We start from the raw sequence: 15,262 nt of genomic DNA, 5'->3' as shown, positions 1-15,262 counted from the left end.
GGGGCATCCGATCCTCTCTTCAGACGACGCAGCCCATCCCCCTCGAGGTCCAGCTCGGGCTCTCCTCGTTCCGTGTCTCCCATCTCGGATGAAGACTCCCCGTTTGTGCCTGAAGGCCCTTCTGTCCCGTCGCCCACGGATGACGTCCGGGCCTTTGCCGACAGGGTCATACGGATGGCTGATGCTCTCAAGCTGGAAGTCGCCCATCCGGAAGATGATGCCCTTGACCCGGTGGAGAGGAGGATCCACGGCTCGGCTCCAGCTCCTCCAGCCTTGGCTTACCTCCCGTCCCTGGAAAAGATCGCGAAGCGTTCCTGGGACTCCCCAGTCACCATCCCGTCGACGTCTCGCAAGACGGAGAACCTGTACCGGGTTACTCCGTCGGCCCCGTCCTGGCTGTCACACCATCCCAAGCTGAATTCAGCTATTGTGGAAGGCGCCCAGTCCACCTTCGCCCCCAAAACCTCTTCTTCGCCTGTCGACAAGGACAGCAAGAAGCTGGACGGTCTGGCGAAGAAATTCTACGCCTCGGCGGCCCTCGACCTCAAGATCGCCAACTACGCGGCTTGCATGGGGGCCTACGTCCAGTTCCCGGTGGAGAAGATGGACCCCACTATTGCTGACCTGCCCGATGACAGGAGGCGTATGATGGCGGCTCTCAGGAATGAGATCCACCTGATGGCGGGACAGCAGATCATCTCTGCCAGGCACTCCACGGACTGTGCATCTAAGATCCTCTCTGGCTCCATAGCTCTCCGCCGCTATGCATGGCTTCGGTCCTCAGATCTCACCCCTCAGGCGAAGGCGACTATTGAAGACATGCCCTTTGACAACTTGGGCCTCTTCAATAGGGACACGGACGAGAAGCTTAGCTTCAGGTACCGGATGAAGACCGCGGCTAGAAAGCACGGTATGTCTTCCGCTCCATCCAAGTCCCTCCGCCAGAGGTATCCCAGTCAGCGCCCCTGGCACCCAGGAGGCCAGTACCGCTTTCAGCCCCAGGACCGTCCTTACCACCAGGACAGTAACCCTCAGGGCCGATCCTCCCGGTCGCCTGCTCCCCAGCCAGACAGGCGTCAATCTTCCCAACCCAGATACCAACAAGGGTATAGGAAGAAGGATGGCCGGGGCAAGAAGAGGTTCTGATGTGTTCCCGCGCACCTCGTCACGTCCAACAGGCTGAGCCCTTTCTTCAACACCTGGGCCGCCATCACTAAGGACTCTTGAGCACTTAACATCATCCGTAGGGGCTATGCCCTAGAGTTCACCGAGCTCCCAGCAACTGGAGCCTTTGTTTCAACTGTCCCCTCGGACACCCTTCTCGACGAAGTGCGCACTCTTCTAGATAAAGGCGCCATTGAACCCATTTTCCCCTTTGAGTTCAACCGGTGCTTTTTTTCCAGGTACTTCACCATACCGAAGAAAGACTCTGGCCTTAGACCCATAATGCATCTTCGGGCCCTCAATGACTTTATTGTTTACAAAAAATTTAGGATGGTAACCCTGGCTTCTATCTTACCACTCCTACAGGAAGACCTCTGGTTCGTGACGCTAGACTTAAAAGATGCCTACTTTCACATAGTGATCCTGGAGGACCACTGCAGGTTCCTCGCCTTCGCTGTCGGACACCAGGCTTACCGGTACAAGGTCCTTCCCTTTGGCCTTTCCACAGCTCCAAGAGTCTTCACCAAGTGCATGGCGCCTGTGGTGGCATACCTGCGTCAAAGGGGCATCACAGTCTTCCCATACCTGGACACCCTCCTCAAGCAGCTGGATTTTGCCCTGTCCCTGCTGCAAGCACTGGGACTACAGGTCAATTTCGACAAGTCCAACTTGACTCCTACCAAGCGAATAGACTTTATAGGAGCAACGCTGGACTCTCGGCAGGACCGACTGAAAGGCAGATGAGGGCATACCTGCCAGAGGCAAGGTTCCAAGCCGTCTGTGCATCTCTGCAACCCTGCCTCCACCAAAGGCGTCTTCAGGCCCGTGCAGTACAAGTCGCCATGGGACATCTAGCCTCTACCACTTTCGTCACACCGTGGGCCAGACTACGTCTGAGGCCCATTCAATCTTGGTTCCTCTCCGTGTTCAACTCCTTACGAGACACGTCCACCAAGCTGCTCACCATCCCGAGGACTGTACAGAGGTCTTTACGATGGTGGCTCCAATCCGACAACGTCTGTGTGGGGATGCCATTCCTACCCCCTCAGCCGGATATCTCTTTGACTACGGACGCCTCCCTGCAGGGATGGGGCGCTCACACACTGCACCTTACAATAAAGGACAAATGGTCACCAGCAGAAGCTACGCTCCACATCAACGTCTTGGAAATGCTTGCCGTGGAGAAAGCACTCAGAGCCTTTCAGTCGGTCCTCGCGGACAAGGTGGTGCTTCTTCTCACCGACAACACCACCGTTATGTACTACCTCAACAAACAAGGAGGTACAAAGTCGAGGACTCTGTTGTCAGTCACCACCCGCATTTGGGAATGGTGCATAGCACAAAGGATTCTGCTACAATGCATCCACCTGCCTGGCGACCAGAACGACCTTGCAGACCAACTCAGCAGGTCACCCTCCACTTGCCACGAGTGGAGACTACATCCAGAGGTGGTGTCCCAACTCTTCAATCGCTGGGGAACCCCCCTCCTCGACCTGTTTGCTTCCAGGCTGAACGCCCACACCATAAGATTCTGCTCACGGTACAGAGAGCCGAGTTCGGAAGGGGACGCCTTCCAGCTCAAATGGACTCAAGGTCTTCTGTATGCCTTTCCTCCCTTTCCTCTGATCACACGGGTCTTCTCGAAGATGTTGGCCGACCACACGGACGCAATCCTGATAGCTTCGTGGTGGCCCAGACAGCCCTGGTTCGCTCCGCTCCTACAACGAGCACAAGACCATCTCCGTCTGGAGCACTGGCCCGACCTGCTCTCGCTCCACGACGGACAGGTTCACCATCCCGAGATGCAATCTCTCCCATTGGTAGCATGGAGGATTCGATCCTGAGGACACTTCCATCCGGTGTACAGGATAGCATCAAGGCAGCACAGAGACCGTCCACACAGAGGTCCTATGCCTACAAATGGGATAGGTTCCTATCATTTCTACAAGCAAGGGACATTCCACCATCCCGTGTTTCCATCCCTGTAGTCCTGGATTTTCTCATGACCCTAGCAGACGCAGGTCTCTCCTTGAGTTCTATCAAGTGCTCCCTGTCTGCCATTTCGTCTCACTACCTATTTCAGGACAAGCCTTCTCTGTTTGGTGATCCTCTCATAAAGAGGTTCCTTAAAGGATTCAACAATTTGCACCCACCGATTCTAGACCCTACACCGCAGTGGAGTCTAGACACCGTCCTGGCACATTTGGTGTCCAAGCCCTTTGAACCCTTAGCTACCACGGACCTGAGACTCCTGACTTGGAAGACGGCCTTCCTGGTAGCTATCATGTCAGCCCGCCGAGCTGGTGAATTGTGTGCCCTGAGGATGGACCAACCCTTCCTCCGTTTCCACAGGGACAAGGTGGTGCTCCGTACAGACATTGCTTTCTTGCCAAAGGTGGTGTCTGCCTTTCACATCAACCAGGACATTGTTTTACCGACTCTGGCTCCTAATCCGACCACGGACTCTGAGCGCCAGCTCCATGCCCTGGATGTCCGCAGGGCACTGGTGTTCTATTTGGACAGGACATCTGCTTCCAGACGTTCGGAGAGACTTTTTGTGTGCTACTCCGAAGCCAAGAAGGGGCTGCCAGTGTCACCGCAGAGGTTCTCCAAGTGGGTGGCCAGCACCATCCACCTCTGCTACGAACTGGCTGGAAAGCCTCTACCAGGTCGGGTTAGAGCCCATGCAACTAGGGCGGTAGCCGCATCCTCAGCCTTTTTGACGGGGATTCCCCTTGAGGATGTGTGCAAGGCAGCTGTCTGGTCCCAGCCATTGACATTCATTAGGCATTACAGGCTGGACTCAAGGGCCAGGCATGATGCAGCCTTTGGGAGGGCAGTGTTACTCTCTGCCATGCAATAGACCTGTTGCACTGTTAATAAATAACACAGTTGTTTGGTTTACATACTTTATTGATTATGTGATTTATTGGTTATTGACACTCCCTCCTCCACTGACTACAGCTCGCTAGTCTAAACCCATTTGTGTGATTCGCAGAGACCACGAAGAAGAAGGACAGGTTGCTCACCTGTAACTGTGTTTCTTTGAGTGGTCATCTGCGAATTCACACAAACCCGCCCATCCATCCCCTCAGTGTCTGCTCATTTGACAACGCTTGTTGCCGCGCTGATTAGCGGCTCATTCGGAATTGAAGAGGAGCGGAGGCCTTATATATGGGTGGGCGGAGCTACCGCCAAAAAGTTGCACCAGAGGCCTTATATATGGGTGGGCGGAGCTACCACCAAAAAGTTGCAGAAAGATACATTGCTTTCTGCCTAGAGATTCTAGAAGTTTCCGAGGATTGCTGCGCAGGCGCAGAATAAACCCATTTGTGTGAATTCGCAGATGACCACTCGAAGAAACACAGTTACAGGTGAGCAACCTGTCCTTCCGTAACATTTAAGATAGCTTCATTTAAAATAAAATTAAATAAATAAAATAAAAATAAACCTTTATGGGCTTCCGCCCTTAAGATAGAAATAATAAAGGTAGATTAACAATACAGTGGTACCCCGGGATACGAATTGATCGCGTTACGAAATTTCCGGGATACGAAAAAAATAGATAGGAAAAAACTGTTCCGGGTTACGATGTTTTTTTCGGGTTACGAATTTTTTTTTCGGCGCGAAATTCAAACCGCAAAGCGCGGCTAGCGGCTTTCCAGCGCTAGCCGCTAGCCTTTTCGGGTTGCGAAATTACTCGGGTTACGAACGGAGCCGCGGAACGAATTAATTTCGTAACCCGAGGGACTACTGTATCAGATTTTAACCAGACATGCAGTACCAGACATGACACAATATTATGTGTTTAACTTTGATCAGTTGTTCTTTTCCTACAAGTGATTGCTAGTGCAGAAAATTGTGCCACTTTATAAGTAATATGCAAGTTCCAGTCTGATAATAGGTAATTTAAATAAAAAGCTTCAGATCTCCCAGGTATGTTCAAAAGTATAGGAGTTATCAAATCTCTGCGAGCATTGTCATAAAAAGGGCAATGAAACAATATGTGTCCAACATTTTCTATATCTCCTGAGTTACAGGGGCATGTTCGCTCATGAACAGGAGTCTTACTAAATTTACCTTCCAGTAATGCTGATGGAAGAATGTTTAATCTAGCCAGTGCGAAAGCTATTCTATATCTGGGGATCAATAGGTTCGTGATGTAATTTGGCACAGTAAGCAGTCCTATACTGTCCCAATAAGAAAAATAGCTTGCGGACTGAGTTCTATGGTTTTGGAATTCTGTGTCCTTTATGTGCTGCATAATGCCTCAACAAATCATGCTGATTTTTATATTGTCAAAAGTAATTGTAAGAATTAGTTTATTTATGTGTAAATTTACAGTGCTATATAAATAAAGCTTAATAATAATAATAATAATAATAATAATAATAATAATAATGTGTCTCTGGATATTTTCTTTACACTTTTCAAGGTGTAGGCCTTCACAGCAGCTTGCAACATAAAAAATAAAATTCAGTTTAAAAAAAAAAACATTGTCACACAACAGAAAAAAAATAAACAAACAAAAACATAGCGACCAAAATGCTGGAGAGGCTGTGGCACTATTGGCTCCTTTGAGCACTTGTGGCTGAATTGTCCTAAAATCAAAAACTTTTGGAATGTTATACTAGCTCAAATTTCTTCTATTATAAAACATAATGTAACATTTTGTCCAGGCCTTTTGTTGTTGTCCATCTACTGTAAAGAAAACAGACAGTTAAAACATCGCAAGCTCATCACATTTCTTATTGTAGTGGCTAGGAATGTAATCACAAAAAACTGGCATACAGGGAGTGTACAAATAGGTGACTGGTGGACAAAGGTTTGGGACACTTGATTAATGGAAAAACTTTCCAACACCTTCAGACTCTGTAAGAAACCATACACCTTTTTTGAAGACTGGTCGATTCTTATTGACCACATTAACAGCAAGTCCCCTGATATCAAACCTCCTGCCCACCAGGACACTCTAACTCTGAGCCTACCAACCAGCAAAGCTTGAGTGGCAATTTCAGAAACTTGGTTACTGATACTACTTTTACTCAGATTGTTATTCTGCACAGTTTTTATATGACTAAACAAGGCCTTTTGTTATTTTTGTATTGTTATTTTAGTTTATTGTTATAAAACAAAATACTCAAATAAAAAAACAAAAACATAGCAAAACATATAATAACAAAGAGAAGGTTTAGCCTCTGCATCCACCATCTTGGGGGAGAGAGAGGCAGGCTAGCTCCACCAGGCCTGCAAGGAAGAAGACAAGCCCTCCCTTCAGCCACCATCTTGAGGGAGAGAGAGGCAGGCTAGGTCCAACTGTCCGCCTGGAAGAAGACAAGCCCTCCCTTCAGCCACCATCTTGAGGGAGAGGGAGGCAGGCTAGCTCCAACAGGCCTGCAAGGAAGAAGACAAGCCCTCCCTTCATCCACCATCTTGAGGGAGAGAGGCAGGCTAGCTCCAACAGGCCTGCCTGGAAGAAGAATAGCCCTCCCTTCATCCACTATCTTGAGGGAGAGAGAGGCAGGCTAGCTCCAAGAAGCCAAGCCCTCCTTCCAGTCCATCTGCCTTGGTCCAGGCCTTGGAGGTAGAGAAGACTGCTGGACCTCACCCCCTTCCCCACCACCACTCCCTTCTCCTTTTGTGTCGTGTCTTTTTAGATTGTAAGCCTGAGGGCAGGGAACCATCTGATTAAAAAGATTGTATGTACAGCGCTGTGTAAATTTACAGCACCTTAAAAATAAAGGTTGTTAATAATAATAATAATAATAATAATAATAATAATAATAATAATAATAATAATAGATTCCTACTTATCTGTATTATAAATACAGCAGTTCCTGCTGTGTAAGTTCTCTGTATTACTGGTTTATTGTTGATCATATCCATACTTAGGTTGAAAAAGTTTTTTTTAAAAAAAAATAACCCATCCATAAATGGATCTCTTCAATAAAAGGCAGTTCTTTAATCAGTGCCTTTTAAGTGATAGTATTTTATTTTTAAAAAGGTGTAAGTCCAAAGCATACTTGAATAGGCCCAATTGAAAACAGTGGCATTTAATTGTAAGTAGACATATTTTCATCATTTTCATAAAAACAAATATAAGTCATATGGTTTTATACAACAGAATATTCTCAAATTATTATTATTATTATTATTATTATTATTATTATTATTATTATTATTATTATTAACCTTTATTTATAAAGCGCTGTAAATTTACACAGCGCTGTACATACAATCTTTTAATTGGACGGTTCCCTGCCCTCAGGCTTACAATCTAAAAAGACATGACACAGAAGGAGAAGGGAGTGATGGAGGGGAAGGGGCCTTTCTAGTAAGATGTAATTTATGTCAGTGTGGTCAAACTTTTCATTTTGTGATTCAAAAGTACATATCCATATCATTGATTAATTAACTCTATCACCTGTAATGGTTTTAGGAAATAATACATGTGTTCCCTTTTCTACAGCATGGGTCCAGAATTGTTTAGGGCAGTGGTTCCCAACCTGTGCTCCTAGGAACCCTTAGAGCTCCATGTACACTTCCCAGGTGCTCTACAGCCAGTCCAAGAAAATAAAAGCAACAAAAATAGAATGGAATTAAAGAATAAGAAACGAAAAGTAACACTGCTCCTAAACACCATTAACTTGTAAGACATAGCGTAGGCCTCTAAGGAGCTCAGCCATAGAAATTCATTCTAAAAAGGGCTCTGTCAGTCAAAAAGATTGGGAACCTCTGGTTTACAGCAAAACTTGTTCAGTCTTTGGTCCCTGGTTAGAAGACGATAGCAACATTTGTATATTTTTGTATAACATTTTCCTGCAACCTTGAAGATTTGCTCTGTAGAATTGAGAGACCTTCCAAAATAATGTGTAAGGAAGATGAAAGAAAATGCAGTTAGAAGAAAGAATCACCAACCCTCCCCTTCATAAGTGGAAGGAGCTATTTCCTCAAGACTCCTGTTTTCTCCACTAGTTAAAGGACCCCTTCTGTCATATACAGGAACACTATAGAGTTCAGAAATCATGGCTTTTAGTTGCAAAAACAACAAAGCTTTATTCAGAAGCTATAGATGTTCACCATAGATGTGTGTTGTAAGGATTAAAGAGCCAGCATTAACAAGGCATAGTTAAAGCATACATGAAATCAGATTTTAAGTGGGCTATACAGTATTTTCATTTGTTATTGAACCAAAATACTTTCCTTTCCCCCTTTCTCATGAATGCCCCTCCTTCTATCCTCACACCATCAGTTCTCATGAGACTGATCTTGGATCTTCTGGCACAGCCTCAATTTCCTTCCCACCTACTCTTTAACCACAATAGTCTTAGCAATTAGCATACTACTACATCTCCCATCATTTAGCAGCAGTACTCTATAATGCATTGTAAGCAAGCAAAGCTAGGACAAGAAAATCTTAACCATGGCAGACAAACTGAAAGACTGCTCCTGACACCTTCAGTTCTGGATCCATCCCTGTAGTGGTAGCGGTGAATTAGCATATCTGGTATCTTTCAGAGACATTTACTTGATAATCCTTACCACCAGTGTGCCAGAAAAACGGTATTAGTTTCAGCTATGGGAAATGAAAGGATAAGAATATAATGGCCTCCATATGGCTACTTGATAAATTCATGACTGAGACAGATTTGAATCTCTGTTTTAATGGCACCTACACTACATCAGTTTTCATAATTCTATTTGTTATTTTATTGGTGTTTGGTAAATAGTTTTGATAGCTTATAAGTATATGTGCAGTCATTATAATTTAGTTTTCTCTTCTTGCATGGTGGAGTTTGCTTAATGATAAGAGTATCAAGGAACAAGTATCGTCAGTAAAAGAATAAAGTCAACATACAGTGTTTTTTTGCTTTTGCAGACAAAAAAAGGCGTAAAGAGGAAAGCAGACACTACTACCCCAACAACAATAGATCCAGTCCATGAATCCTCATCACTGCCTGTAGAACCCAAGCCTGCCAAGACAGGTCCACGAAGGGAAAGCCGCCCTGTTAAACCTCTGAAAAAGGAAGTTCCAGACTCTCAGCAGCATGTGGTAGAGAAAAGTAGCAGTAACAAAATATCAGAGCAATTAAAGTATTGTAGTGGTATCATAAAAGAGATGTTCGCTAAGAAACATGCGGCATACGCATGGCCCTTCTACAAGCCTGTGGATGTAGAAGCACTTGGACTTCATGATTATCGTGATATCATTAAACATCCCATGGATCTGAGCACAATTAAAGTAAGTGTAGTTTTATATGATGGCTTACATGTGAACATACATTATTTAAGTTTCCAGACCACACGATTACAAAGGCTGTATGTGTACTTTTGGTTGCTTGGCCAACAGTATGCCTAACATGGATTTTACAGCAGTGGGACAGAGTAGTATTTATTTATTTTGAAGAAAGATTTTTCTTCAAAAATTTGGCCTGAAAGCTACCTGTTTCTTCATAGTCTCTGTGACTCACACAAATGGGTAATCTGGCCTGTGCAGTGCACCTCTCAGAAGCTTCTAGAGCAGGGGTAGGCAACCTGCGGCCCACGGGCCAGATGCGGCCCAGCGAGGCCTTGGGACCGGCCCCAGCCCAGTCCTGCCGCTGATTGCCGCCGGGGCCTTTGGCCTCTTGCGCGCAGGGGCAAGGGGGGCAATTGTCTATAGATGCCTCAGAAACATGCATTTATCTTAACATTTTTTTATAAATCGGCAATTTTTTTCACGTGTCCTCCACTTTTTTAAAAAAAAAGTGTCCACCATTTGAAAAATGTCCTACATTTGTCCCAGTTTATTTATTTATTTATCTAGAGCAGTGGTTTCCAGCCTTTGGTCCTCCATTGATAGCAACTTCACCTTCCATAATTCCTGACTGTTGACCTAGTTGGCTGGGGCATCTGTGATCATAAATCCAAAAAAAAAAATAAAAATAAAAAATAAAAATGGAGGACCAAGGGCAGGTGCCACTGTTCTAGAGCAATGTAATATGCATCTTTGAGCTATCACTTCCCATCCTTTATACATCCCTCACTGTTCCTGTTCAATTCCCTTAGTTCCTTTTCATCAACTACAGCAGCAGCAGCATCATTAGAAATTGTTCTGTGTGCTTTTGTTTTTTGTTGTACAGGTTGGTGGATTTTGGTTTACAATTTCAATTCTCTCTCTGTATGTTGGCATGGTCTTTGTCTACATTATACCTGACAACTCTTTTAGACTGTTTTGGTTTTGGTTGTAAGATTTGGCCTCTTCTAGCAGCCATTGCTGCAACATTATGGCCACATGGGGATTATGGCTTTCTCTGCTTCCTTCAAAAAGTGTACAGCATAAAATGTCAAAAATCCTGAGGACAGACTTGTAAGTGCCTTTTGTGCTTGGGAAAAGGGCACAAAGTTGGAGTGTGTGTTTTTTGCCAGGCATTCGACCCTATTGTGTGCTTCTTGAGACTTAAGGCTTTCTTTTGGAAGAATGTCTTAATAACAGTTAACCAGGCTGCAGAAAACAGGACACTTTATACTGTCTCAGTATGGGTATCATCCCATTGATCTTCAACTATTTTCCGGTGCACGTCAGTCCCAACAGCTTCAGGCTCATTTTTCAACTTTCTCTGAAAAGATCATTGTTGGGTGTATCCTCCAGGACTTGGAGATCCCAGGAGGGCATGGACTGCTCAGTTTTGGAGTTAATCCTTGAATACCATCTACTCTGGGCCATTTTGTAGATCCCAATGTGGTACTGTTGAGGAAGATCCCTCGATACCAATGTGAGACTATTTCAATGTTCAGAACAGCCTTCTCATAGGCAGCATATGAAAAGGAAGAAGGTAGAGGATACTAAAGGTGAAGGATATAAGAACCCCAGATAATACTCTCCCAGTGCCAAGATTCACTCCTCTGGATCTCAGGTTCAGTTGGGTTTGGTGAGTCAAATTGCACAGGAGAGGACCTCTCTGCCTTCCTCTCTTAGAAGGAGGTCAGTTCTGGGGATAGGGAATAGTAGCAGTCCCTGCAGGCTATAATCTGTGGGCACAGAGGTGGAAGATGAGATACTGGAGTCATTTTGTCTTCCAACTCCTGCACCACCTGATTGTGGTTGATGTAGTCTGCAGTTGCCTTCTCGGGATCAGGCTTTTCCTCAGTCCCTCTCTCTGTACGTGGGAATTCCTCATATCACCACAGGCTCTCTTCGGGATCATATTCCAATTCAGCCAGTACTAAACTTTGCCATCCTTAGCCTGAACTATGAGGGGCACTGCTCCATGTCATTTCATCGTTACCATTGAGATTGGTACAAGTACTGTGGGATCAGGGAAAGATACTCCAGATCTTATGCATACCAGATGGGCTTCACATATCACTACATGGAAAGATCACTGTCTCCACACTGCTACTTTTATTGTGATTATGGATATCATCAGTTCTACTGTGAGCTTGCAGAACAGCATCATCCTCGTCAACATTGGAGACATGAGTCGATACTGTCTGTTTCAAGATGTCGGATTCAATTGCTTTCAGTCTTGGTTGTTGTCCATTCTCCCTCTCTCCAGAGCATCAAAGATGCTACCTGCAAATCCATGTAGACTTCCCCCTCCAGCAGGCTCCCCAGCTTGTTTGTTCCACAGCTGGAATTGTCAAGCTCAGAAGGGGATTCAGATTCAACCTCCAAATCTTCAGACGTGCCTACCAGGAATCCCCCTCTACACTTGGTGGGTGAACACAATCTAGCTTTCTTAATGGACATCTCAGGCTGGGAAGCTATTCCTTCCCCCTTAACCCTCAGTGGTGCTCACAATAGTTCTGGAAAACCATTCTGCAGGTCTGTCATTCAGAGGAAAATGGGCATCTGAAAAGAGCACTCCTAGCATCGGTGCTCTGGAGATGCTAGCTGTCATTAAGGCCTTTCAGGCACTTGGCAGTCCCTTCTGGGCAAAGTGGTTTAAGTAGTCTCAAACAACACCATAGCGGTCTTTTACCTGAACATGTGAAGGAGGATGAAATTGGATACTCTGCTTTGTCTCACTTTTCTCCTGTGGTACTTTTACCTTGCGGAATATCCATCTCCATCATCCATCTCCCAAGGGAAGAGAACATCCTGTCAGAGGCCTTGAGTGGAGCACCAGTGTCCTGCCATAAATGGAAGCTACACTTGGGCAGTCTCTCCCCTCCTCTTCCCCTCCCCCCACATGGATAACAAGGGCACACTGTACTGTAATTCATGACTATTCTACAAGCATACGAAGAGGATATTTTTCTATAGTGAAGACCAAGGATTCACTAGACCATATGGTCATTCCTATCTTGGTATTTACTCTCAGATGTAGCCACTGAAATAATAGTCACCTTACCCACAGTAGGGTGACTACATGATGAAAAGTGTAGGGCTCTTGCACCTTTAATAGTTACAGAGCAATGCAGACTTTGCGGATGTTGCTTGTCACTTGGCCAGCTGCATTTTCCCTTTCTGACACTGATCTCACAGTAGTGAGGCAAGACAGAAGACAAGCCATTTCCTTTTCCCTGTGAGTTCATTTTTCTGGTGGAGCACTCAATTGACTAGAGTGTGTATGTAATATGAACACAGGCAAAATATAAAATCTGGCTATCTCTTCTGTGTTACAGTAAGCTAAATGCTACAGAGTTCCTAGCTGGTTGCTTTATCTTCGTCTACAATTTGTTGTGGGGGAGGGATGCAGGAAAATTGACATCCTAGTTTGTGCATACCATCCTTGTCTCATATAAAGCTAATTATTAAAATGAATGTTCTTGTCATATTAATGTAGAGAGGGAGAGTATATGAAGTAAAACTTTTGATCATTTTGATTTTGAAAGTGAGAGAGGTTGAGCAAATGAATATTATATTAATTATAGATGCTAGTAAGGGAAAAAAGGAAAGATGAATAGAAAGAGATTAATTTTATATACAAAAGCTGTGGCTGCTTGTTCGGAAGGAGCATGGTCAAGACTGCACTGTTCCTTCAACCTCTTTTGATGAATATGGCCATACAGTATTTAGGAGGAAGTGTCTGTTAAATTTCTACAGGGTATTATGTGTAGTGTACGTGTGTATGTGTATTGACCTATGGTGACCAGGGGAAGAATGCTTAGAGGTGATTTGCCATTGTCTTCCGCTGAAACACAGCCTACAGCACCTTGCAGTTCATTGGCCTCACCTTGCTTAGCTTTTGAGATCAGACAGAATGTGATGGCTCCAGGATATTTAGGCCAGGGGTCGGCAACCTACGGCCCGCGGGCCAGATGCGGCCCGCGGAGGCCTGCCCACCGGCTCCTGGCTGCTGTTGCTGCTGCTGCTGCTGCTGCTGCAACTGCAGCGGCCACCCATCACGGCTTTTTGCCGCTCTGGGCGGCAAAATGGCGGCGAAGTCTCGCACGACCTTCCCCGCCATTTTGAGCGAAAAAATGGTAGCAGCCTCTGGGGCTATGGGTGCCGCCATTTTTTCGCCCAAAATGGCGAAGTCTCGCGCGACCTCACCGCCATTTTGCCACCCAAAATGGCGGCGCCCAGAGCGGTGAAAAGCCGCAATGGGTGGCGGCGGCGGCAGCAGCAGCGGGCCTCTAGGAGGCCCGCTGCCGGCGCTGGGGCCCTCCAGGAGGGCTCCGAGGGCGGCAGGGGGCCTCTGGAGGGCCCACTGCCAGTGCTGGGGCCCTCCAGGAGGGCTCCGAGGGCGGCAGGGGGCCTCTGGGGGGCCCTTTGCTGTCTCTGGGGCCCTCCAGGGGGCCTTCCAGCGCTGATGGCCCCCACCAGCTTTTTTGCCGGTTTCTGACGGGGCCTGGGGCCCCGTCAGGGGCCAGCAAAGATGGGGAGGCCTGGCCCCCGGAGGGTGGAAGCTCCGCCCCCGGCATGCGGTCCCGCCCTTGAGGGGTGGAAGCTGCACCCCCGGCACGCAGCCCCGCCCCGGAGGGTGGAAGCCCCACCCCTGGCATGCGGCCCCACCCTGGAGGGTGGAAGCTCCACCCCCAGCACGTGGCCCCGCCCCGGAGGGTTGAAGCTCCACCCCCGGCTTCGGCCCCCCAGTCGTCTGAGGGACAGCAACCCGGCCCCCGGCTCAAAAAGGTTGCCTACCCCTTATTTAGGCCATGTCATGAGTACTAGGCATTGCTTATTTATTATTATGTATTTATTATTAGCTACATTTATATCCATCTTTCCTTCATTAAGGTTGCATATATAACACTCTCCGACCTCACTTTATTTTCACATCAGCCCCGTGAAATAAGTCTGGCTGAGAGGGACACTCATAGGTCACCCAGTGAGTTTTATGGTTGAGTTGTATACATTCAAATCCATAAGGTAGAAATAAATATTGTATGCTTATTGTTATTTATTTACGGTATTTATACCCTTCTCTTCAGCCCTAAAGGCTCTCAGAGCAGGCTTACAATCTAAAAAGACATGACACAAAAGGAAAAGGGAAGGGTGGTGGAGGAAGGAGATCAAATCCAGTGGTTCTTCTTTCCCTCTGAGGCCTGGACCATGGCAGATGGACTGGAGAGAGGGCCCTTCTTTCTCTGGCTAGCCCTGATGGAGTTGGGCCTGCCTTTTCACTCCCTCTCAGAATTATGATGTATGTAAAGTACAGTGTGCCCGCACTATATGCGGACTTGAGCGTACGCACTCAAGCCACGGGGAGCGCAAGGGGCGGCGCGTCCCATTCAAATGAATGGGGTGCGTGCCCGTGGCGCCCCACACGCGCAAGCCCCATTCAAATGAATGAGGCTCAAGCATACGCGGAATTAGCCTTACACCGGGGGGGGGGGTCCGGAACAGATCCCCGCGTAAGCAAGGATCCACTGTATATATGTTGACTTTCCAATATAATAGTTACTTGTTACTATGGAGATATAATGTGCACAGTATAGGTCTACAGTGTACATATATCTCACTTATATCTCCGAGTGCATATAGTTCTGCAGTGTATGATGTTTATCACACTATGCTCTTAAAGAGCTACTATTCCAGTGTGACTCCTCTAGCAGCCTCCTGTTGCATGCTGGGATTGGCAGTTTTAAGGAGCTGAACTTCTCTGCCTGAGAATTCTAAATACCCCTCCTTAAAACTGCCAATCCCAGCATGCAACAGGAGGCAGCT

The 15,262-nt window shown here is 46.5% G+C and overlaps 1 protein-coding gene across 7 annotated transcripts in view; it reads left to right on the top strand.

The window, feature by feature from the left end:
* BRD4 (bromodomain containing 4) overlaps positions 1-15,262 on the top strand; it is a 126,715-nt gene that overhangs the window by 46,230 nt on the left and 65,223 nt on the right. For all 7 annotated transcript variants that reach the window (XM_042451163.1, XM_042451162.1, XM_042451159.1 and 4 more), the window contains one exon: positions 9,044-9,406. In XM_042451163.1, the coding sequence (XP_042307097.1) occupies positions 9,044-9,406 (363 nt within the window). The remainder of the gene's footprint in view (positions 1-9,043; positions 9,407-15,262) is intronic.

This window comes from Sceloporus undulatus, chromosome 2, assembly GCF_019175285.1.
Source record: "Sceloporus undulatus isolate JIND9_A2432 ecotype Alabama chromosome 2, SceUnd_v1.1, whole genome shotgun sequence".
Taxonomy (NCBI): domain Eukaryota; kingdom Metazoa; phylum Chordata; class Lepidosauria; order Squamata; family Phrynosomatidae; genus Sceloporus; species Sceloporus undulatus.
This window is presented reverse-complemented; position numbering and strand designations above follow the sequence as displayed.